We start from the raw sequence: 25485 nt of genomic DNA, 5'->3' as shown, positions 1-25485 counted from the left end.
CTACTACTACTAATAATAATATATATATAAGTATATGTAATAAAGTACAGATATCCTTGGTTATTTGACACCACTAGTAGTAAATGTATATTTAGTTAAACTCAACCCCTCCTATTTAATAATAATAATACTGCTACTACTACTACATATAATATATATATATATACGTATATGTAATAAAGTACAGATAGCCTTGGTTACTTGACACCACTAGTAGTAAATGTGTATTTAGTTAACTCAACCCCTCCTATTTAATAATAATAATACTGCTACTACTACTACATATAATATATATACGTATATGTAATAAAGTACATATATCCTTGGTTACTTGACACCACGTAGTAAATGTGTATTTAGTTAAACTCAACCCCTCCTATTTAATAATAATAATACTGCTACTACTAATAATAATAATATATATAAGTATATGTAATAAAGTACAGATATCCTTGGTTATTTGACACCACTAGTAGTAAATGTGTATTTAGTTAAACTCAACCCCTCCTATTTAATAATAATAATACTGCTACTACTACTACATATAATATATATACGTATATGTAATAAAGTACAGATAGCCTTGGTTACTTGACACCACTAGTAGTAAATGTGTATTTAGTTAACTCAACCCCTCATATCCTAAAACATAAACGTTCAGGTTCACGTGCTACAACGCAGCTGCTGACGAACATCCGGGTATTCTGTCGCGATGGTCATGGCGGAGGGTACTGCAGTTCTCAGGAGGAATCGGCCTGGAACCAAGGCAAAGGTGCGTTTTCACCCAGCTGGGACGCTCCGACGTCCCCGCAAACCCCGCAGCGCGACTTCCCGCGATGCCGGCTCACCTGAGTCGTGTTGTTTTTACCGCTCGTGCTTTTCGTGAGACGACATTACAGGAAAGGGCCTGAACTAGAAACGTCCAGCTAGCTTATTTTTTTTTTGTTGAACCCGTCTAGTTCCTGGATCCAACGTCTGCTTTAAATGGCGTATTGCGCTGAGATAATTAATGTAGCTTGAATAGCCAGAGGGGCCGATTGGAGGTGAATGAAGTTCACACGGTATTCCTCGACCATGGGTAACTTGGCAACCCAGAGTGAAACGCTCTCGGAGCCGTTTGCGATCCAGGAAGCAGTCGCACCCCAGGGCGACGTTATCTAACGTCAGGTTTAGCTTCCGTATCTGTGGAATAACGTAGAATAGAACCAGTGACTGTTCATTTAGACGGTGATTTTCTCACTGCAGAGCCCGTAACCAAACGTCAAGCTAGGTCACGGGAGCTCATGTGTTTGTATCAAATGCTATAATGTCAGATATGTGAGTTAAGTTAACATTGTTTATGTTACAATTCCAGCTTTGTCCACTGAGTGGTCTAAAATGATTCTCCTTCCATGTTTAGGATTTCTACAACTGGCAGGATGAATCATTTGAGGAGATGGACAGCACCCTGGCTGTTCAACAGGTGTGTGTGTGTGTGTGTGTGCGTGCGTGTGTTCTCTCTCCGCCCATCTGGTCAGAAAATGCCTCTTGGTACTCTATCCTCTGATTGATTGATTGATTGATCAATGATAAGTATGACTAAATGTCCTTTTACTACAATATTTATTCTAATCCGGGGTTTGTTTCATATTATCCAAATATAAACAGTCATTAGTGATTAGAGTATGATTGCCAAGCTGGTAGGACTTTAAAACATTTTTTTTAGGTGTGTCTTAACACAATATTCACATATGTACACAGAGAGTATGAGGAATGTTAGCTGTAGCAATCCTGTCTAAACTTGCCATGAATAGATCCCCTCCTAAAGCTATTCCAATGTAAGCGATGGGGGACACGTCCACGGTCGTCTTTCGGTAAAAATATAAATGTAGCTGAGGGTTAAATTGAGTTTGTATTGCTCTACTGCAGCTCAGGAAGGAAACACTGTTCGGGGAAACAAAAAGTGTGAATTTCACACTCTCGAAGATGGCCACTGATTTGAGAAGGATCCAACTGCGGATCTAATGTGTGGGAAACCCACTTTTGCAAGCTAATGGGAAGAGGGTAGAGTCGTAGTAGCCTCAGCTGAACTTTATATTTCGAGGATTGTTGATGTTGCTCTCCCCAACCCCCCCATCTTTCACAATGGCGCCGCGATGGGATCTCTTCACGAGCAATGTTTGCTGTAATCATTCTGCTTCTCTGTACTAAGTGTTTCAATGTTCATATGTTAGGGCCCGAGAGAAGGCGTATGCCGCTTACCACACAAAAGTTGTGATCTATTAAAACAAACTTAACGTATGGAAACTCTGACCCATGCATAAGAAATTAACAGTGAGAGGCTATGTTACAGGTATGACATTTAATTTCACTTCACATAAAAGGAAATGGTGCACTGGCAGGCGTATGTGAGTTTTTATAAATCTGAATATTCTTTGGCGTATGTGAGTTTCCTTCTTTTGTTCGTCCGCAAACATTTAGTGTGGCTCTTACGCACTGTTTTATACATGAGACCCTGAGGAAATCCCATTTAGTCATGTAGCCTTCATGGGATAATGTTTTAAATTTAATACCGTAAGCTTTATTTTAGTTTTCCACCAACACCCTGACACCCTACAGTTAACACAGACATTGTGGATTACTGGTGTATTATGTTTATGTAAAGGTGATAAAGATCACGTTGCTGTGGGTGAGTGATTACTGAAATGTGTTGTTTGATGGCTCTTTTTCAGTACATTCAGCAGAACATTAGATCAGATTGCTCAAATATCGACAAAATCCTAGAGCCTCCGGAGGGCCAGGATGAAGGGGTGTGGAAGTACGAACACCTCAGGTATGTTGAAAACACATTTTATGTTCTTGGGTGAGTCCACACAAGGGTGTGCCTTTTATTTCTTTTTGAACACTTTCTTTAAAAATGTTGCACAATTCAACAAAACCACATTTAACAGTACAAACAACGACAAAGAAAGGAAAAATATAATGCAGTTAGACGAATACAGACTCCTTATGTTAAGAGTAAAATAAAGTTCAGTCCCATACTTTAATTACAAGCCTGTCATATTGCAGTGGACCCCTTTCTGTTATTTATATGGAAATTGGAGTTCAACAATTAGTAATAATACAACAAATCTGTAACAAGCACCCAAAATAATAAAAAATTATAAATTCTCCACAAACTCAATGAAGGAAAACTAGAGTCTACTTTTATTTATTAGGTGATTTCTAAAACAACTTAATGAATCATGACCATGCTCTCCACCCCTCAACTAACCTGTAAGCCCTGTAACATCTTATTTTGTAAGTGTTTTTAAAAAAAAAGTAACTGGTTGCTGAAGCTGAAATACTGTATATATAATATTTTTAATTCATTCTAATTGTGCTCTCGTTCTGTCCTTTTTGTAGGCAGTTCTGTCTGGAGCTCAATGGACTAGCCGTAAAACTGCAGGTAAGTGATATAAATATACTCGCACTGATCTGAGGATGCTTAGATCGAAGGATTTTTGTCATAATCTTGTTTCAATACCAAAAGCAAACCTCTGAATAAGATGCAGTTTAGTTAGTTGAACGTTTTGAAGAAACACGCACACAAGCTGTTTATTTACCTGTTTTTTAATTGGGAGCACCTAAATGAGCTCTACATACTTTGGGAGTTGGGTTAGATTAGTGGAAGAATCTGTACAAAGTCATTACAGCTACTGTTTGAGTGTTGTCGTTGTACATTGAATCAAATTGCTGTAGTCCAAGATATCAAGGTGTCCACGTTATGAAAGGACGGGTAGGTCTGACCATCTCCGGAGTGCTTTTAAAGGGACGTTCATTATTTCAGAGCGAGTGCCATCCAGACACCTGCACCCAGATGACGGCCACAGAGCAGTGGATCTTTTTATGTGCTGCCCACAAGACACCCAAAGAGGTGAGTCAAGTACCAAAGCCCATGTGCACGAGAGAATCTTTCTTCCCCCCCTAACACCTGTGTATGTGTTTTGTGCTGCTGCATCCTCAGTGCCCTGCCATTGATTACACCAGGCACACGCTGGACGGAGCTGCCTGTCTTCTCAATAGCAACAAATACTTCCCCAGCAGGTCAGTAATCTTCCTTAAACCTGTAATAACTGATTTTTTTTAAAAAATTCATTTAGGGGGTAATGGAAACAAAGTGTCAACATAAACAAGACAGATGAACGGTCTGAGAGGAAGTGGGGGTGCTTATCTCCCCAATTCTAAATCTGTGTTTTAGACGCTTTAGTTTGATGCATACTAACTTCTTTTATTGCCGTGATGGCTAGAGTGGCTCTTTGCTGTATTGCACTGTCGCCTCACATTCAGGAGATTTGAGTTACTCAGCCCACGTTCGTCTCCCGTAGGGTGAGCATCAAGGAGTCATCAGTGGCAAAACTGGGCTCCGTCTGTCGTCGCATCTATAGGATATTCTCTCATGCCTACTTCCACCATCGCCAGATATTTGACAAGTATGAGGTAGGTTTCACTGGAAATATACCAACTGCACCTTTTTTATAAAACATAAAAAAGAAGCTTTTATTCGGTATCTTCTCTGGATTATTTTTTAGATGGAATTGATCTTCTAAATTCACACTTAATGACAATAATGTTGTGTGTCTCTGTCTGTGCTCAGAATGAAACGTTCCTGTGTCACCGGTTCACACGCTTCGTCATGAAATACAACCTGATGTCCAAGGACAACCTGATCGTGCCCATTCTGGAGGAGGAAGTGCAGAACACCTCATCAGCTGGGGAGAGCGAGGCCTAAAGATCCGAGCTGCTGCTGCCACAAAGGGAGACACATGTACACGCACACACAAATAAATATATATATATACACACACACACACACACACACACACACACACACTACGGTGTATTGAGGCTCATGTCTAGTAACACTGTCATGTCCCTCCACCCTTGTCAACTGTGTCTATCTCAAAGGAAGTAAGGGGTAAAGAATAACGGGAGCGGAGTTCAGCCATGCCTGCAGGACAAGATTATTTTTTTTCCTATCCCCTTTACACTGTTTATTCAGATGCACACCGTGTCTCTGGATACAGCCCCTGCTCTCACACTACTCCTGTAGGGAGACCCCTTTTTTTGTAATCTTTTAGCAGCTGGATTTGCAAAATGTAATCATGGTGACCTGTATTGTTGACAAAGGCACAACCTGACAGCATCTCTCTTCCCCCTCTGTACATATCTTCCCTCCCCCACACTTCTCTTAATTCACCATCATGTTTTCTGATGGTGCTTCACTGTTTTGTGTCTGCTTCTGTTCTCTCTATTCGCTTGTGTTGCCTACCAGCCTGTTTTTCGGGGAGGGTTGTCCCATGAAGTGGATCACTAAAGTAGCTGCTGACTCAATAATGCTATTAAAACACAGATGTAGGTATGTGGCTTGTGTGGTAGTGAACGAAGACAAACGTAATCTCTAGCTTTGTAAGTATACTAGCAGTCGGATATTCCTTCCCCTGAGATGGTGTTTCAGCGTATTTTAGGAAGGCTTGTTGGCTAACTCTGATCCTGCTTTGTGGCGTGCCCGTTTTAATACTGTGTACAATGAGCCTGACATTCCCACTTTCCTTTGTAGAAACCATGACTTTATGGGACTGTAATGCTTTCGGACAGTTTTCTCAAACACATTGACGAGTAAAACGCAAAGAAAGGAGGAAATGTTGGCTACATTTAAGTGTCAGAGCACTACTCCCCTCCCCTCCCTCATTAAGTTATTTTGTGGTCTTGTAATCCAAACCCACATTTTTTTCTTACTTTTTTTTTTTTTTTTAAATGGACTAACATTTTGTTACTGTTGGCATTTTCATGATGTCTGATAATAAAGACCTATTCAGGTGGTTGTGAGAACATTGTAGTTATTATTCTGTGTTGTGAAAATGAGTCAAACACTGAAGGATGCTGTTAATGAGACACGACTCTCAAACCATGGGAAGAAAGCCTTTAATACAATAAAGGAAGCAACATTTACAACTCTCTAGAAAATGAGAAAGGGCTGGAATATTAATACTGATATTTAGTAAAAACCTCGATAGTAAGTTTGTGGAGGAAAATACATTTAAAACATCTATGAATCACCTAAAATTAGACTTTGTGTATTGATCACCTTTCCATCCCCCCACAAAACAAAACAATTAGTTGAAACCCAAATATGCACAATTAACATCTAATATTTACAAAAGCATTGTGTCCTAATAATAAACATCCCTTTTTATTGTGATAAGGACCCGTACAAACTTTCTAAACCTGGTGCCTTCATTACCCACAATGCAACTTGACAGTTGGAGCCTTCAGCAGAGACGAGCTACAGCAATCTGGTAAACTAATTGCTGTCTAAGTTCTTTAGTTTTTTTTTGTTCTCCCAGTTTCAATCTTGTAGTTTTCAGAACAGACTCTTTATACAATCTCGTTCTCATATCTGCAGTAGTACTTCTTTAAAAACCTGGACACAGACTTTGTAAATCCGTTGAGTTCCCCTTTAAAAAAAAATTAAATAGTAGCATTAAAACGACATCTCTAAAGAACTTCATCCATTACAGAGAGCAACGGGTGCATTGCCAGTACCATATAAAGAAAGTAACCCATTGTGGCTGTTTAATTAACTTTACAACCATTTCCAGATTATGAAATGGCAGCAGTGAGATGCTGATCAGCTTTCCCAATAGCACCAGAACTCTCAGAACCTCCTCAGAGAAACACTGTTTGTTATCTGTACAAATGTACTATCTCGGGTAGTACTGTCGTCTGTACAAAGTACACGGGGAAAACTCCCTGATAAATGTTCACATCCGGCCTCGGCCTATAAGAGAGGAGACGAGACCACTGGACATTAAGATGTGTGAGCCGGGTTAAACAATAAAGATTTTACCACCGGTGTTGTGCAGAAAACTTGTGCTTTATAGTGTTGTGATTTCCCATGCGCACCTGAACTGATCTTAAAAAAAGATGGATTTAAATACTTTAAGTTTGCGTCGCGTCCCCCCACCACCACCACCACCCCAACACGTCGGTGTAAAAGTGTAGAGTAGATCTAAATAATACCTCATTCTCATTATGGATTCATTAAAAACATTGTCTTTCTTTTAAAAGTGCTGAGTTCTTCTACATTAAAAGTCTGTTAATAAAAGAAAGGGAGGGGGGGGGGGGGGGGGGGGGGGGGGGGGGGGCCTCCTCCCCTCCCTGCGTTCAGGTGGGTTTTTCCTTCAGGAATCAAACAACGTCTCAAATCCTCAACCGACCCGCTCACATGCAGGTGACCTCCGCTTTGCCCTCTTCCTGCTCGAAGCCGCCCTCCTCCAGGTGGGACAGGGCGCTGGGATACCCCCCTCCGAACACCGGGAATCCCCCGATGCCCCCGGCGGTCGGAGACAGCTCCTCCTCCTCCTCCTCCTCCGGAGGGACGGGGCGGCTGACCGCGCGACTCACGGAGCGGCTGGACACGTCGCCGAGCACCGATGACGCCTGGACGGACACAGAGACGGGAGTTAGTGCCTGCTGTCCACGATGTGACTTTACAATGACGCACAAGGAATAAAGAGCATTTTATAGATCAGTGGAATCATCTCCAGGCTTTCCAAAATATTATATTTTTAAATAAAATTAAAATTGTACAACGTTTCTTTCTCTTCTCTGATTCTAACATGTTTACCTTTTTGATGTGCATCACATATTTATAATAGTGTGTTTCATTATTAGACACAAATATAAAAAAGCAAAAACCTACTCTATTCTAGAAATCTAAAATAATGTGCTTTTTATTTTAAAAGCTTGTAAATAATTTAAAATGTTTGTGGTATGCCATTGTGTTCACCTTGTTGAATATCACGTTTTGCATGTCGCCTCTAAATTGTCCTCCATGTTTAGCATATAAGTGAAGCCCTGTAGCCCAGAGAGGTGAAGTTGAGAATAAAAAAAATGTCCCGGTTTAAAGAGGACAAATCGAAAAGGAAGGACACGCTTTGTGAACCTAAAGTCTGAGCAACGCCACTGCAACTGAAGCGCAACCTCCACCTCGTCCACCGGGGGGCAGTGTAGCCACATAAATAGCTTTTCAGTCAGTCAGTTAATCTTTCTCCATTAATAGACGAAACCGATTGAAGAAATAATGGCCTTGTTTTTACACCAAAATACCCCCAAACTATTAATAATGAATAATAATGTGAAAATTATGACTAAGAAAGTACAGGCTAATATTGGCTTGTTACAAGTTACAATTCTTATAAATTTATAATAAATAAAAATAAACAAATTAAGCAAAACACCAATATGTTCACCAGCTTATCCCTCTATAAAAGTAAAGTTGAATTGTGCGATATAGCTCTGTTCATAACTCTAAAAACTACATCTGAGGGACGATTGGCGGCTTTATTCCTCCTCCTCCTCCTCCTCCTCCTCCTCCTCCTCCTCACACACACACACACACACACACCTGGTTCCTCGGCTGTCCCGACGACGCCTGGCTTCTGACCGGCCTCTGGAGAAACACCACCTGCTTGGTGGCCAGATTCCCGTCGCTGCACACAAGCACAGAGGCGTTGGTTAGCCGAGGCAGCTCAGAGCTCTGAAGGAGACGGAGCGGGCGGAGCTGGTGGTATATCTACCTGTCATGGCGGATGATGGGAGTGGGCAGCACGCACGTGAGCAGCCAACCAAACTCGGCCAGAGTGTGAAGGAGAGGCCCGTAGTCTGTTTTCACATTGGTGCCCTGAGTGTAGACACAATATATGCATATGTATTACATATATTACAGAGCAGTCAGCTGTTGAAGGAGGAACATATGCCAGGGTCGAGCTACAAATGTACCTATCCTGGTTTGGTTTCATGTCTCTTTGGAGAGCCAGTATTTAAAAAAGGAACATTTAAGGGGTTAATTCCCTCAACAAAAAAGAAGCAGAGTCAGCTGTGTGTGTAAAGGAGGCAGCTCTCTCATTCATTTGCATGGAGACGACCCATCGATGCAGCAGGACTGCCAACCAGGCAGCAGCCTCCGGGTCCGATAAGTGAAGCCAATGCTGAAGTGCTTCAAACTGTCATACTCTCTACTGACCATCAGGGGGCGACTCCCCTGGTTGTACAGAAGTCTAGGAGAAAATGACTACTTCTCTTTATTTATTCCCTCAGTAAACATTGTAAACATAAGGTTATGGTCCCAATCTCTAGTTTCAAGTCTGCTTCAATACAGCATGATGGTCATTTAGTAACTTATGGTCCAAATAGAGTTAAATAGACCATAAAGCAGGGGCAATTGCATCATCTCCCCTAAACATTGACCTAATCAGCTCCCTTGCTTGTACATATCCATCTGTTTTGTTTGCCCAAAATCAAGTTGCTTTTGTGACACACACACACCTCGATGACGGTCCACTGCTCTACGACGATGGTGTCATTGGCAGGAGGAGAGGTACTTCTCTCCTCGTACACAAACAAACCCTCCAGAGACCTGGGCACCGGCTCACCTGAAACACACACACAAAAATGTAAACAAATATTATATATATATATATATATACACATATACCCACTTTTATAACACTGTTAGACCGCAAATCTTTTCCGTACTGAAAGACCACAGAGGAATGTAATTGGGTTGATAATGACCCAGTTATTAGAAATAGGTTAGCATGTGTGTGGAGTTCTTGCTGCTGTCTGTGTGTGAGTGTGTGTTTTATAGCCCATTTATATTTCAGGCCTCAGAGGTTTATGGATGATGTCTGCCACTCCGCAGAGGAACAGGAAGTGAGGTCGCCGGGGTCGGGGAGACGACTCCAAATATAGACGCAGAAGTAGAGAGAGAGGAGGAGGAGGAGGGGTAGCCAAAACAGGAAGTGACTGAGTTTGCTTGTGCGCGTGTGTGTGGGTGTGTGTGTGCGTGCGTGTGTGTGTAAATCATTGTTTGATGAGAATAATGGAAAAGGTAGCGCTAGAAGAAGAAACACCAGTTCTTCCCTCCTTTTTAGATTTAAAATGCTCAAATAAAAACAAAAAAATACACTGAAATACATACAATGTCATTTTTATATCGCATCACATCAGAATTAAACCTGTACATCCACACTGCTGGTTGGAATGTAACTGAGTATTTTTACACAAGTACTACACTTTAGTACAGTTCTTCCATTTTCTCCTACTTTTACTCCACTAAATTTCAGGAGGGAAATATTGCTACATTTAAATTACATTTTAGGTAAGAAAAACATATGTGCTTTTAATGATGCAGTAAAATACTACAAATGTACCCAACATTATACAAAGTATTAATTAATTATTATTACAAGTATGTGTTAGTGATTTAAAACACTTTGAAAGGAGATGTTTTGCTGATAATACTTTTACTGAAATAACATTTGAATTCTGAACTTGTCCCTGTAATGGGAATATTATTAAACCGAAGTGCTTCTCCCGCCACCGACCAGCCCTCCAGGTCAGAAACATCAAACCAACCTTTGGGCGTGTCCCAGTAGACGAAGGAGTCCACCAACGACCAGCCTTTGCGGTAGTAGGCGGCGGTCAGCTCCAGCCAATCAGCTTCCAGAGAGCTGACCACCTGGCCCTTCCTGGAAACGCGCATGGAGAGCGCCCCCTGGTGGTACTGACAGGCCAGCGAGTCCAGAGGAGCGCAGCCCGGAGCCCAGGAGTGGAAGAAGACCAGCAACCTCAAGTCTGGAAGGAATGCATTTATTTATGTTAGGTTATGTTTGAGGCAAATAGAGTACTTTTTACCCAACTACATTTGTTTGACAACATTAGTTACCATGCAGATTTAGATTGTTAATATAAAGTAAGTAAATTAATATACCACGATATACTCCAACAGTATATAAAGTACTTGAACCTAGCTTCACCTTTACGAACTGCAACATTAAAGTGATAAACACATCAATGCATCCAATAATTATAATCCAATATTATAATAAATATAATTCTGAAATGGGACATTCGGCACAACAAGTACTTTAATTATCCTTTACTTTGACTTTAAATATATATTTATGCTCATACTTTTTTTACTTTTACTTAATAACTCAAAAGTGGTATTGCTACTTTTTACGTAAGTGTAATTGCTGAGTGCGTCTCCCACCGCCGTTTAGTGGTTATTAGAACATTAATTACTAACAGAATCCATCAACAGCGAGTGTCTCACCAGGACTGTAGGTGTTTTCCTCCAGCTCTCGGTCTCCGGGCGGAGTACCAGGAGGGGTGCGTGGAGGGGAGCGACAGCCCCCCTTGGGACTGTGCACCCTGCCGTTGGTGATCCCGCTCACCTGCTGGAGGACCGAGCCAACGAATCGAACGCCCCCCCGGGCGCTGCTGTTCACCTGTCGGACAGAAAAAAACAGACAACGTTACAGGAAAACCAGGCCGGAGAATTTATTCTTAACAGCACACAATAAGTGAAACCAACTGAGTTCATTGTGCAATGATTAAAATCAACATGGTTACAAAAAATATTCAGTTGATCTATTCTTCGGAAAGAAGAAATGATATCCATTGTAAAGTATCTAAAAATATAAAATCTTATCAAGTTGAGGGATTTTTTTAAGGTGTGAAAAGGTGAACATTTTGTGTATTTTGCTGGAAATGATTTAGTGTTTAAATTAAGTCCTGACAATGTCAAAGTATGTATATATATATATATGTGAAAATATCCAATATTTCACATCTTTAAAAAATTAAAAGAATCCTACAAAAAGGTGAAAGTATTCAATTGTTCACTTATTTGAAGCTCCCTTTAAGCATCTTAAGAGTCTTGAGGAAAATTTATGATTCAATATTCTGACATATATTTTTGTTCCAGAACCTTTTTTTAGATTCATGAAATGTGAATTTATCCCAATTGCACGTCCTAGAGGATTTTATGGGCCTGAAAAGGGCAAAGCATCAAGTAGTTCACTTATTTGAAGTACTTCAAACCCCTCTGATTCATCATGGGATCCCTTGGAGGAGGGCAGCCGACCCCTCAGGCTGGGAACTGCTGGACTGGAGTAACATTTAAAATGCAGTGAATCTCGCTGACCCGGTCGATGAGCGCTCGGACCGTGTCGCCCGTCAGCGCCTCTCCAGGTAACGGCCACTCCTCCACCTTCAACATCGGCACGCTGTGACACATGGACGCCATCTGCTTACTGACGACACACACAAGACGGGAGAAAAAGCACATCAATGAGGCGGAAGGTGAGACAAGTGAGTCAGACATGAAGGCCGCTCAGGTCTGTGGGGAATCTTCTTGATTTGAGTCCATCTGGAGGGTTCAAAGTTCATAGTTCTCTTGTAATTGTCACCGAGCTGCGGACACAAACACATAAATCATTTATAGGCTCAGCGGGAGGCGGCGACCGACTCAGCAATTAAAACAAGAGGGTAAACGGCAGCAAACTAGGCAGTTTGAAGGGTTTAAAACACGATATCCTGCATTTTCAACATGAAAGTGAGTTGTATACAAAATAAGTGTAAGTAAACATAGGAATAACGCTTTGCAAAAATACTTTGGAACAAATAAAAGTGTTATTTTCAAGACTTTACTTGAGGTATTAAGATAAAAGTACTTGTTGGGAAGCATGGTCCCTTTCATTCATTAAAATATATATATATATATATATATATATATATATATATATATATATATATATATATATATATATATATATATATAATTGGAATATTATTAGGAAGCTTTAACATGTAAGCAGTGTTTTAATGTTACAGCTGGTGGAGCACATTTAATAACTTTAAATACAGTTGGATAGTTTAATATACAGAACAGTCTTATATTTTATGGATTGATTACACTTATTAAATCGGAATCTGTAGTAGAGTAAAAAAGTACAATAATGTCCACTGAAATGTACTGGACTACAAGGATAAAGTAGCATACAATTGAAATCCTCAAGTTAAGTACAATATTTGAGATATATTTACAGTACAGTAATTCACCTCTACTGCCATATTATGAATCAGAAATCCTCATCATAGTTACAGTCTCCCAACCAATTAAACCACAGATATCAGAGATACTTCACCTCCATTGGCTGCTGTGGGACCCCTGTTGTTGGGCGGATTTCTAGCCAATAGGCGTCATGGTAGACATTAGTCACACCAAAACATAGTCTCCTCCAGGCACGCCAGTCTTACCCCCTACCGGGGCTGGGCATTAAATATGCAGCGGGTTTCATCCATCATTCATCTATTTACTAGACGGTATAGAGGCCACAGAGGGAGTGGAGTCGCATCCAACATGTACAGTTCACCTCTTACGTTCATTTAATACCGTCAATCCATACTTAAACAGCATCCTTTGGGTCAAGATAATCCTTGTCTTTCTTTCAGGCAGAAGTCAGACTATTACCATCAGACATGGGGTCCCACAGGGGTCCGTAATGGGCCCACTTCCATTCAGTCTGCCTTTGATGCTAATGTAGCCAATGCATATTATTTTCAATGGATTGTACTGCCCTTAAGGAGGTGAAAAATATCAAAGATTTAACTTTAATAATTTTAGAGCCTTGACGAGTTGAAAGGATGCAATATTTTACTCATTCTAGCAATTTTTGTATATCTCAAAAAGGTGAAAGTAGCCAATATTTTAAATAAAGTTATAAACTGGTAAATAAGACATAAAAAACATGAAAAAGAAACAAATCCTTCAACGTAAAAAGGTTTTTCCAAGGGCCAACAATTACAAGTATTACAATTAGAACATTAGGTTTAAAGCCTAAAAGAGGGTGAGTATTTAAGTACCTGGACCTGGGACGGGCCAGGATGGCTCTGTAGAGCAGGCTGAAGGGGAGTGAGCGGGTTCGACCCACCGACAGGATGATGGGGTGCAGGGTGGTCAGGACGTAGCCTTGTGTGTAGTAGGGCTGCAGCGCCTGGGGCAGCTCAGACAGGGACGCCACATATTGCACCGTAGGACGACTCCCTGCAGAAACAGAGACACAATCGGGAGGACACAATTCAGTAAAAATGCATTCCAGCTGGTTTATAAAAAGTTACTCATTCCCGTTTTTAGCCTACCCATCAATTCATCAGTTCAAACTAAGATATTGACGACTATAATTATGTGATGAAAGAAAAGCAGAAACAAATTAAAAAAATTGATGGATGGAACTTCAATTTATTGACAAATACATTCTAAATTGGTGGGAAATACTGTACCATCCATCCCCGTCTGTATTTATGTGAACATGGAAACCGTCCAGCATCCAAAATCATGCACACGGTCTGGGAAAGTTTTCTTTTCCTTCCTGTGTAATTACTTAAACATCACTTTTCCACTGTTGCTACCAGTGACAGGAAAACACGCACACACATATATGCACACAAACACACATGCGGGGTCTGCCAGATGATGATGATGGAGCGTACCATTTATTTAAATTCCAGTTATGTATTGTATTTTAGTTCAGCATCAGAGAGGGTGCTATTTTTAGTAAGTTGTCACATACAAAACCACTTAGACATACTTCCATCTGGCAAATTAAAATCCTGTGGCGTGAGAAACTGTCCGACATGTCACCACCTTTTCATCAAGTGTCTTGCAATATGAATATGACGGTGTCTGAGAGCTTTAATATCCTGAGTCCAGCTGCGTCAGATAGCTTCAAAGACTGATGGCGGCCATAAAAACTACAACCACCAACATGTCGAGGGAAATGCCGCCACGCTCTTATGGTAAGGTTCTATAAATACACCCAACATATGAACGCAGACACACACTGTACGCATGAGACTGGCACAAGAGGAAGTACAGTAAAATCCTCATGCTGCTGGGGGACATTTGGGCTATTTTCATCATCCAATATGCTCTGAATTAGTGTTTAGTCCATAAAATGTCTCGCCCGGTTCAACACTTCTGAAATTTAGATTGAAGTGATACAAAATATCCATTTAGTCTATAAAATAAAAATAGTGAAAAATGTACATGTATTTTTGTTTTCCTTGTATGCATCTGTACCTTTACTCTTTCATTCTCTGCTCAGGTAGACAGGAGTCCACCATATCTTCCCAGAGCAAATAGTTGTTTGCTGCTATATTGATGCTCTGAATATTGAATCTGGCACCTTTAAAAAATTAAATATGAATGCATGTTAAGCATTTTGACGAAGGTGCAGGGTTTGTGTGCAGGCATCTCTTGAATAGTCGCATACGACTGTCCATCACTGTGTGAATACTGATGCAGAGCTACATGCATAATACAACTCTGTCAACTTAATTAACACCCTTGGAGGGGTTTTGCAGACTTGAGTGAGGTTCACATTCTCCCAATGCTTTTTAATAGATCACAAGTTGTGTCATCTACTTTGCTCGTCTCTCATTTCGGTTCACATGTTATCTATTTCTTCCGCCAGCTTCAGAGGGGTAAAGAGTGCACGGTCAGTTGCGAGGCACTGGTACTTCTGTGTTGCTGTTGTTTTTCCTTAAAAATCCTGGCTGGAAATCCCTGTGACCATCACCATACTTCCTGTGTCCACAAAGAGTGGCTGTTCGCAGAGGGGCTTGGCTCTGTGCCCCCATGAAAACACACACACACACACACTCCATTTAACACATTTCAAGTTGTGTGTGTGAGAGCATTCCTCACGGCAACCCCCCACATTCTCACGGACAAACACCCCAGAGATCGGGAAAGACCAGTCCACAGCGGAGAGATCCCTGCAGGCGGACTGGTCCGTCTGGCCGGCTCCATTATGAGACTTAAGACCACCAGAACCTCAGTGGAGCTACAGCCTCCTTGCATTCCTGTGGGTTTAAAATCCCACTCCAAGACACTTGAATATAGATTTAACACGGGCACGTAAATGATGCAGCTGCTGGACAAAGTCAGCGCTTTCGCTCAACTGTTAGGAGCGACTTTCTTTTCCTTTGGGAGGATGAAACCGAGCCGGTCGAGTCAAACGTGGATCACCGGCAACGTCTGGAGGGTCCCACTGAAAAAAAAAAAAAAAACACGGTGCGGATAATGGCTCCCAGGAGGACCATGATCTCTCTCACACACACACACACACACACACACACACACACACACACACACACACACACACACACCTCTGTTTAGTGTGGGAGAAAAAAATGAAGAGGAGGAGAGGAAGAACTGAGAACTAGCAAAGAGGGTGAAAAGAAAGGGGGGTAGGTGGGAGCTGGCAGGACGGGTGAGGGAGGGGGGTTGGGGGTCGGTGTTAAGGGGCTCAAGTGGAGTTGAGCAACAACTGAGGGCACAGAGAAGGGGCGACAGAGCTGAAAGAATAGGGGGCGAAGGAGGGAGGAAGGAGCCAGACAGCAGTTACAAGATGGATTTTATGAGCCTGTATGTGAATGGGAGAGAAGGTGTGAAGAGTAGAAAGCAGCCTGGCAACAAGGGGCAAACCCCCCGCCCCCCAATAGAAACAAGAGTAACACGAGACGGAGAAAACAAGCAGCTCTGTGAGAACGCTTTGATGTCAACAAGCCAACGTCGGCACGCACACAATCAGTTTTACCCTTCTCGATACGGATTCAGGTGCAGAGAACCGACCCGACACTCGGCATTAAAACCAAGTCGACGTTGTACTGGTGCACCTTTTTCCCATCCGGGTGTAAAATATTGCAAAATTGCTCGCAGTTTTGCTAGATCTGGCTCACGCCATGCATGTGCAACTCTCAACAGGAGGCGAGAAAGAAGAGAGTTAAGCTACTTCCATTGTCATCGAAGGTGGAAGCTTATAGCCAACGATCTCTGTTGACGGATGCACATCTGCAGTACCGATCCACCAGATGTACGAATCGGCTAGCGAGCGGACCGACTGGCTGCATGGGCGGAGACATGATGTTGGTGGCATGATGCAGTGCTGTTAATGCAGTATTATTTTAGGCCCTCCCGTCTCCCCATCCTTCGTCCCCACAGCCCAAAAACACAAAGATAACAAGTTGAATACTAAAATACTTGATTGACAGATAAATGCAAATATGCTGACGTCAGCATGCTCACAATTAGAGACGTGCATGTGCAACTCTCCACAGCGATGGGAAAGAAGCGACATGTGTTATTGTTGTTCTTGAGTAGAGTTAATGAGCTGATAAAATAAATGATAATGAGATATTGGATCGCTGCATAGACTCGCCGATACCCGATCCAGCATTTTAGGCTGTATCGTAGGTATTTACAATACTGGTATTGGATAAAAATCTGCTTTAGTTTTGCAGGTACAATGCCATATTTACATCGTATTGCATTAGCAAACGAGTCAGATAAAACATTCATATCGGCCTCCGAGTTGCACTTTCCAGTCCGAGATACTGATACTCAGTAAAGCCTCCATCTTTATATTTGCATCGAAATAAAATCGATTCAGCTGTTGTGCAGTTTTGTGCAGTTTTTTGTTTGCATCTGGAGTCGCTCAGAAACCGTAACTAAAAAAGGTAAACCTGCATGAAGACTTCCTAGTCGGAGTAACAGGAATCGCTTCTGTTCTTCACATTTATGAAGTTATTGCATCATTCGTTTTATGGGTGGTTTAGTGATATTAGGTACTTGACATATCCTCCCTATTTCAAGTTGAGTAAACTCGATAGCAAACCGATTTTACACATCCAGCGGTTACAGCATGAATCATCATTTAGAGTCGTGTTCGTGTCCGACCGATGAATGCATGTCCAATATTCACTCTCTTTTAGCTCCTTTTTTTGGTCTCCACCAACGTCTGAGAGAAATATCCGTCCACAAACTTCACAAGCTAGTTCCCAACTGTGTCCGTCTGCTGTTTGCCGCTGAGCAGGACGCGTACGGAGGGTTTTTAGAGCTTTTTCTCCAAAAACAACATGACGAGAGCTGCGAGAGCAGCACAGGTTGGAGGCCTGATGGATAAAACATGAACCGAGTGCAGATTGTAGCCGATTGGAGAAGGCATTTAACCCAATGTGGCCATCTCAGTAGCGACACATTAGCCGTGTTATGCCAATCAAGTGGAATATAAAAAGATAATTGATTTCCAGGTTTGTTCTGCCCTTCAAGTCTCCTCTAAACATAATAATGAAAAGCACTGGCTTTAATCTGAAATAATCCAGCATGTGGCGTTAGATTCCCAGATTAGACGGAGATTACAGAAAATACATCTGAAAATAATGACGAGCCCCGTCAGGCGGACAGATATCCTTTCAAGATGGAGACAGCGAATCGATGCCTCCGCAGGTCAGACCGCATCCAAACACATCAAGTCGCCATCTCTCGACGGATTAGAAGGTTTCAATTCATCCCACGTTTTTCCTCGACCGTCTTCAGCGGAGTTCATCCAAGCAGCGATGAAATACACGTTGCCTCAGTTTAAACCGTCTCTCCACCCGTAAAATCCCTTTGCATCGTCCCATTTATGCATCTACGCCGGAGCTGCCACCGCTCGGCAACTTCTCCCCATCGTGCTCTTCTCCTCGATTGCCTTCGAGGTCGCCTTCGAGTCGTTGCATGGCGGGGGAAGTAGAAGCCTGTCAGCCTCAGGCGTCAGGATTCAGAGCGCAAGAGGATGGAGAAATTAAAAATGCTATTTTTCTTAAAAGAAATTTAACTTTAAGAACGCCGTTTGTTTACTGGACTGAGCTTCAAAAGTAAGGAACACAATAAAAATAAAAATAAAAAGATCAATACCTATAAATAAAGTGATGATTTCTCGCTCTCACATGTGCCATGCGGCCATCAGTAATGAGCTCAGGGAAGTATTAGCCATTAGCTTTGATGTGCTGCCTCTGGCTCCAGGCCTCCACGTCCAGCTTCCTTTCAGTCGTGGGGGGGGGGGGGGGGGGGGGGTCGGATCCAGGCCAAGCTGCCCGGGACATACAATGATGATGGTGTGTGTGTGTGTGTGTGTGTGTGTGTGTGTGTGTGTGTGTGTGTGTGTGTGTGTGTAATGAGGCAGATAAAAGTGAGCGTTGTGACAGTATCTTTGAGTGTGTGTCCCAGAAACGCTTCATCGTTTCAAGGGGAAGCAAGGCCAGAGAAGGGTGGAGTGCTGCGAGTGACTTATATTAAACCACAGTGATCGGGGTGTCGGCTTCTTAAATCTGCACTTGAAGGTGGTGGAACTTGCCTGAACAAAAAAAACGTAAAAAAGAAAAGAAAAAAAAGATATGCAACAACAAAATATGCAACAAGAAGATATGCGAGGCGTCTGTCGGCCAGCTGCTCACCAGAAACAGATGCTTTATTCTTTTCCGAAATAACACACGGGACCACAGAGTCTTGACACCTTCTGCTTTAACAAACATAATCAGCCCATTTTGAACTGGAAAGACATATTTTATTTTTGTATCAACACCTGTGACTTCCACGCTCACACCGAAAGTAAACACAGAACCTCCAGTCGTTTCACACGGTTCCGAAAAGTGAAGCCAATGCTGAAGTGCCTCAAACCTGCATTCTCTCTACTGACCACCAGGGGGCAACTCCTCTGGTTGTATAGAAGTCTATATAAAATGACTACTTCTCTCTTGATGTATTCCCTCAGTAAACATTGTAAACATGAGTTCATGGTCTCAATCTCTAGTTTCAAGTCTTCTTCAATACAGCATGATGTTCATTTAGTAAATTGTGGTCCATTTAGATCTCCTAAAGTGGCTTATGGGCGGGGCTACCTTGTGATTGACAGGGTGCTAACAAAGCCTTATACGGCGTCTCTTCTACAGCCTCGGTCACTTCCATTCACTGGTTGCAAACAACCAAGATGCCGACAACCAAAATCCAAGATGGCGACGGCCAATAGGCCGAACTCGAGGCTTCAGAACCGCAGTTCACAAGCCGATGGGTGACATCACGACGACTACGTACACTTTTCATACACAGTCTACGGTTCTAACAGATCTTTTAACAGCAACAAACTGCAAGAAAACCAGATAATTGATCGCTGTGGAGATCAATCAGCCATCAAATCAGCCTCGAACTGACAACCGATCTGGCTGAAATTTGTCCAGATAAAAAAAAAAAATGAAGACGGCTGCAACTGATTCAGGGCTAAAATGAACAGTTTTTAAACCACAAGAAGCTATGGCATTCGAGACAGTCGTCGGGTCACGCCCGAACATTTCATCACACTCTACACCACCGGAGGCAAAACAAATCTCATATCACATTATTAATAAATATTGCATCGTTAACAGCGTTTATCAAATAGTTTTCACGTTTGCACCTCTCTTGCTTGCCGTTTTCTCGTGTTTCAACTAGCTCGGCTTCACCTCGAGTGAATTTGGGAGAAGATCACATGTCGTCTCCACCGTGAAGGGAAAGGAAAGAAACCCTGCAGCGCCTCACTTGGAGTGAGGATACGGTCCGGTTCTACGCCAGGAAAACACACATTTTGGTCGGCTTTTCATCTTTCATTTTGGCAAACCAAGACACGGATAACAGCCAATTTTCATTTTTAACCAAATCATTTTAAAAAATGGGGGAAGGTGATTAACATAGAACAATTCAGAGTCTCCTAAAAAAAGACAGAAAGAAACACCTGTGAGGACGCCAGCCGTCACATGACTACTACAGATTGGAATCACGCCGTTTTTTATCTTCAGCCGTGCCAATTATGGAGGCTTCACACTCCCAGAGACACACACTCACACATTTTAAGTCAGCGACGATGAAGCAGAGCCAGGAACACAGGCTGAACATTAAAACGGCACCCCTTTTTTTTTTTTTATATATATATATATATATATACCATTAACTCACATGGTAAAAATGCATTTAGAGTGTTGTATTTCTCTTTTCTTTCCTTCCAAAAGCTGTATTCTGATAATATAGCACTTTTTCAAAGACTCGTGTGGAAGTATTCAGGGATGGAAGCGACCAAATTTGGGCCGGAGAGCGCCGGTTTGATCATTTGCAGGTGAAAACGTGGTAAATTAGTCGAGCGTGTCTGCCTCAGGATACAGCTGGAAACAGTCGATCTCTCAAACAACTCACACACTGAAGTTCGTAACCCAACAACACAGACTTATAATGCAAGGTCGGCAACCCGGCATCGACCTTTGGTTGCCGAAAGCTCGTATTTGGAGTAACTACGATACTTATACAGTTATACAGTCAGCTTAATGATGAAAACGTGACAAAACAATAAAAACTTTGACTCCAAAAACTTCACAAATGTCCTTTTTTGGGGTTTTCGATCACCTTTATCTGGTTCTTTGTCAGTTGAATCTATTTGCACACGTGACTACTTTGTTTAAGGTGGATCTAGACACAATCTATGACACACAGTCTGAAGTACTGTATTTATAAGTCCGGCTGAGAGCCGAACCCATGACTCCCCGCTGTTGACAGCCGCACATCCCAAAAGAAGACACACAAAAAAACGCTCATTTTGGGCCCTGATCCTGAGCTTATATTCACTTAAACGACGATGATTAAAGATGTCGCTGACGTATTCCAACAACAGGTGAACTTGATCTGACCAACCTTAACGGTTGTGGCGGCCATTTTTTGTTGTGCTAGTTTATGACACAAACATATTATTTGTAAATAAAATTTAAAAAACATTGTTAGTCTCCATGATGGGCTCTGATGCAGATAGGACTGGGTCCACGCCGAGAGTTCGGACAACCCTGAAGTCATTATGTAACTGCCCCCCCTTCCCCAATTTGGGAAAGCAGCACTTTCCTCCGTGATTCATTACCGTGCCGGCCTGCTGTTTTACATGCTCGGCTCCCATTCAGAACTTAATCACCATTTCCTTCCAAATAGGTCACGGTCACAACAGCCAGTCTGAGGACCAGATGAGCGGATTATCCCCAAATATATTTAAAAAAATGTCTCTCAGCCATCTGAGATTATCACACATGCTCACATCAGATTCCATATCACAGCAGGTGGGGGTTTCTCTCTGCATGTTCAGCACATGGAGAGGGGTGTGTGTGTGTGTGTGTGTGTGTGTGTGTGTGTGTGTGTGTGTGTGTGTGTGTGTGTGTGTGTGTGTGTGTGTGTAAACCTTGTGTGACCTATTTCTAGATAGACTGAACCAACCGCCCTGTAGGAGAAGTTCACAGTTTCATGCTGTAATAAATTTTAGTTTGAAAGGGCTTTAAAAAAGCAATCACATTCAAAACACATTAACAGGTAACTATTGGCCCCTGTGTTAGTAATAAAATGACTATGTTCCAATAAAACTACTTCAAGAGACGATTTTAAGGCCACATAAACATATAGGAATGTTTCCGTCAAAAGATGGAATAACTGGTGACACATTCAGGTCTTTTTAAAGTAGTAAACACTAAATATATATCTTCATAATAGTTATAAGATGGACCAACTGAAGGGTTTGTATATTAATTATAGTGCGTTTAGCTCCATTTAGATCACATTAGTGAAAGTTTCCTTTAAGAGTAAAAGTCACAAATGCAAAGTATTTTTCCTGATTAATTGTTCTATAAAATGTCAGAAAACATTATCAGTGTGGAAAAGTCCAAGCTTACATATTTAAATGTCTCGTTTTGTCCGACCGAAAGATGTTGAACTTCTAATGATATACAAAACAGAAAAGAGCATCACGTCTTCACGCTGGAGATGTTTTGGGTTTTCGATTTTTAAATAAAGTAATCAATGGTCATAATAAAATACATTTACTCGTCAGTCAAGATATTGAACAATAAATTGATTGTTTCAGGTCGAATAGAATGTCAGAAAAAGTTCAGATTACAATAATGAAATATAAAAATGTAAGAAAAGAAATCCGATCTTCGAAGATATTTAAAAACATGAGACCAGAAAAAATAAAAATAAAAAAAAAATAATTATATATATATATATATATATATATATATATATATATATTTTTTTTTTTTTTTTTTTTTTTTTGTGGTTTGTTTTGTTTTGAAATTCATTGTTTTAAAATAGTTGCTGATTAACTGTCTTTTGGTCGATTAATCAACTAATCATTGAAGCGTTTGTTTTGTCTGACCAACAGTCCAACGTCTAAATATAATTTCTCTCTTTTTTTTACTGAAAAGCAGCTTGAACCAGGACCTTATTTAGTCAATCAATGACTTAAATGACGAATCAGTTAATTGACTAATCGCTTTAATTGATTAACTAACTGTTCCAGATATAATAACACTTCTATTTCTGGTGAGTAGGTGAGCAGTTAGGTCTTGGAATGAATATAAAGTACTGATAAACATATTGATTGATTGATTGATTGTGGTCCAAACGTGATGACATCATCGATTATCTCCTCCTACCTTCCAGGCTAAAGTCGAGCAGCACGTACTCGTACACCGTCTCCGTTTTGGTCTCCACCTGCGGTCTCTTCAGGGTGGAGTAGATCTTCCCCGGGCTGCTGTCCTCCGGGTCCTCCAGTTTCCGCAAGCCGCAGCCCATGGCCTCCGAGGCGGCGGGCGCACCGCAGGAGGAGCCGAGGAGGTTCTCTCTTTCTTGAGCGCTGGCAACTTTTTAACGGGACCGCTCCATCCTCACCTCCTCGGTGCTCCCCGGTAATCCGTCACGGGTAATCGGGGAAAACAACGAGAAAACAAAAACAACAACAAATGGAGGAACGGAAACCCCGCCGGTTAACGGAGAGAAGGTTGTTTTCATGGAGCGGGTTGTGTCTTGAGAAAGTGTCCTGCTGATGTGGCCGCAGGTCTCAGGCGTGGAGAGGAGGAGCCGCTCTCTCTGGAAAAAAAGAGTTTACTCCACAATCAAGACGGCAAAGATTTTCCAACTTCCGGTCGATATTTCAAAATAAGAAAAACTTGTATTCAACCCAGTGGTGCGTTTTAGTTCAAATGTATTTAAATGTATTTTGCAGTTTCTTATTGACAATTTATGAAATGTTACATGGACATTTGTTGAATAAAGAATTATTTAAAACAAATTAATGAATGGGGTCTTTGTTTATTCTCAGCGCTTGCCCCCCTGGCATGTTAGTTTAAATATACATGAATGTATTTTGCTGTTTCTTATTGACATTTTATGAAATTGTTGAATAAAGAATTATTTAAAAAAGATGTTTAACCCAGCAGCGGAAGAAGTAATCAGATCTTTTAAAAGTAAAAAGACCAATTAAACACGGTAAAAATACACGTTACATGTTTACAAGGGCATGCACTGTTAACATTAAAGTAAAAGTATGTAAGATAATAAGGAACATATACCTACAGTTAAAAGTCCCCTGTAACTGTTCTACTATTATATATTATATAATTGGATTATTATTATAAAACAGGATTTTTACTTTTGATTCTGTAAATGTTGCTGCTGACATTTGCATACTTTTTTGCATAAAGTCAGGTTTTGAATGCAGGACTTTTACTTGTAGTGGAGTATTTTGACGATGTGGTTAAAATACTACACTACAATCCCTAAATATTTCTGCTGTCAGCCATCTGCCCTTTTTTCTCTTCACTGACCTGAGTAATTCAATCAGTGACCATTTATCGCCGTGGTTACGTTAGACTGTGAAAGGATTTACTTCCTTCATTTGTGGTCTTTGTAACTTAAAACTCTGACTGCTGCCTCGTTTTTTTAATTTTTTTATGACTGTTCTCATGTTATCCAATGAACCTGTAACGACATCCGGACCATGTGGCATCAAACAGTGAGGTCGAGCCAGTGACCCCCGCACACACCCACACCCACACACGCTCCTTAATACTGCTGACCTTTGCCCTCTGTTGCTCATTGATTTCCACTTAAGACCATTTAAAGCAGGGAGTTGACGACTGATGCACAGCAGGCGGCCGAGCACACACACACACACACACACACACACACACGCACGCACGCACGCACGCACGCACATCTCACTTATATCCATTTCAGCTCTCCACTAATTGCTCATCTGGTCTAAGTGTTGAGGACTTTAGAAAGATATTTGTTCAGATATTGGTTTGTTTCACTGAATCAGAGAAAACAGCACAGAACTTTAAATCTACACACACACAAACACACACTCACACACACACAAGGCAAGGCAAGTTTATTTATAGAGCACAATTCATACACAAGGCAATTCAAAGTGCACACACACACACACACACACACACACACACACACACACACACTCCATCTGAAGTCCCTCATTATTGATGGAGAGGTGCACATGTAAGTGTTTGTGTTTACCAGCTGAAGCAGATCCCAGGTCTGTCACAACACCCATTTCTCTTGGTTCAGGTGCAAAACACAACAACGTGTTTCACAAAAGAAATGAGGCAAAAGGACGTTAACACAGACGTAAATACAGACTTAGGAAGAGTTAAATTGAAATAAGAGTCTTTATCTTTTTTTAACCTGTTTTCACTGAGGAATCAGTGAGACGTCCTGAATATATCCCCTTAACACATATCGTAGACTCGTCTCTGCTTCTCTCTAAAATCACTTTTGTGTGTTTTTCCAAATATCATATTTATTCAGGGAGTGCGGTTAGTGACAGTATGGGCTCCAACGATGACAACTTCTCTTTTCACAAGTGGCACAAACAATAGTCTCCTGGTGCAAAGACCAGGTGAGGACCGGCCAGAATATCCTCACTTCACAAACAT

At 41.4% G+C, this 25485-nt stretch overlaps 2 protein-coding genes across 2 annotated transcripts; one reads left to right on the top strand and one right to left on the bottom strand.

Annotated features, from left to right (window-relative positions):
- The first annotated feature begins 657 nt into the window (after positions 1-657).
- mob4 (MOB family member 4, phocein) lies at positions 658-5843 on the top strand. The gene is made up of 8 exons (XM_034561790.1): positions 658-772; positions 1400-1462; positions 2712-2812; positions 3385-3427; positions 3809-3895; positions 3986-4065; positions 4347-4458; positions 4616-5843. The coding sequence occupies exons 1-8, from the start codon at positions 713-715 to the stop codon at positions 4748-4750; spliced, it is 681 nt and encodes a 226-aa protein (XP_034417681.1). The 5' UTR covers positions 658-712; the 3' UTR covers positions 4751-5843.
- An 83-nt stretch (positions 5844-5926) lies between these two features.
- rftn2 (raftlin family member 2) lies at positions 5927-23596 on the bottom strand. The gene is made up of 9 exons (XM_034561789.1): positions 23185-23596; positions 13735-13915; positions 12014-12122; positions 11141-11315; positions 10441-10659; positions 9349-9455; positions 8601-8704; positions 8429-8513; positions 5927-7461 (listed from the first exon to the last, which is right to left on the bottom strand). Exons 1-9 carry the CDS (start codon positions 23321-23323, stop codon positions 7243-7245), a joined length of 1338 nt encoding a protein of 445 aa, XP_034417680.1. The 5' UTR covers positions 23324-23596; the 3' UTR covers positions 5927-7242.
- Positions 23597-25485: the final 1889 nt, after the last annotated feature.

Source organism: Cyclopterus lumpus, chromosome 21 (assembly GCF_009769545.1).
Source record: "Cyclopterus lumpus isolate fCycLum1 chromosome 21, fCycLum1.pri, whole genome shotgun sequence".
In the NCBI taxonomy this organism is placed as follows: domain Eukaryota; kingdom Metazoa; phylum Chordata; class Actinopteri; order Perciformes; family Cyclopteridae; genus Cyclopterus; species Cyclopterus lumpus.
The sequence above is the reverse complement of the archived record's forward strand: the minus strand, read 5'-3'. Positions and strand labels throughout refer to the sequence as shown.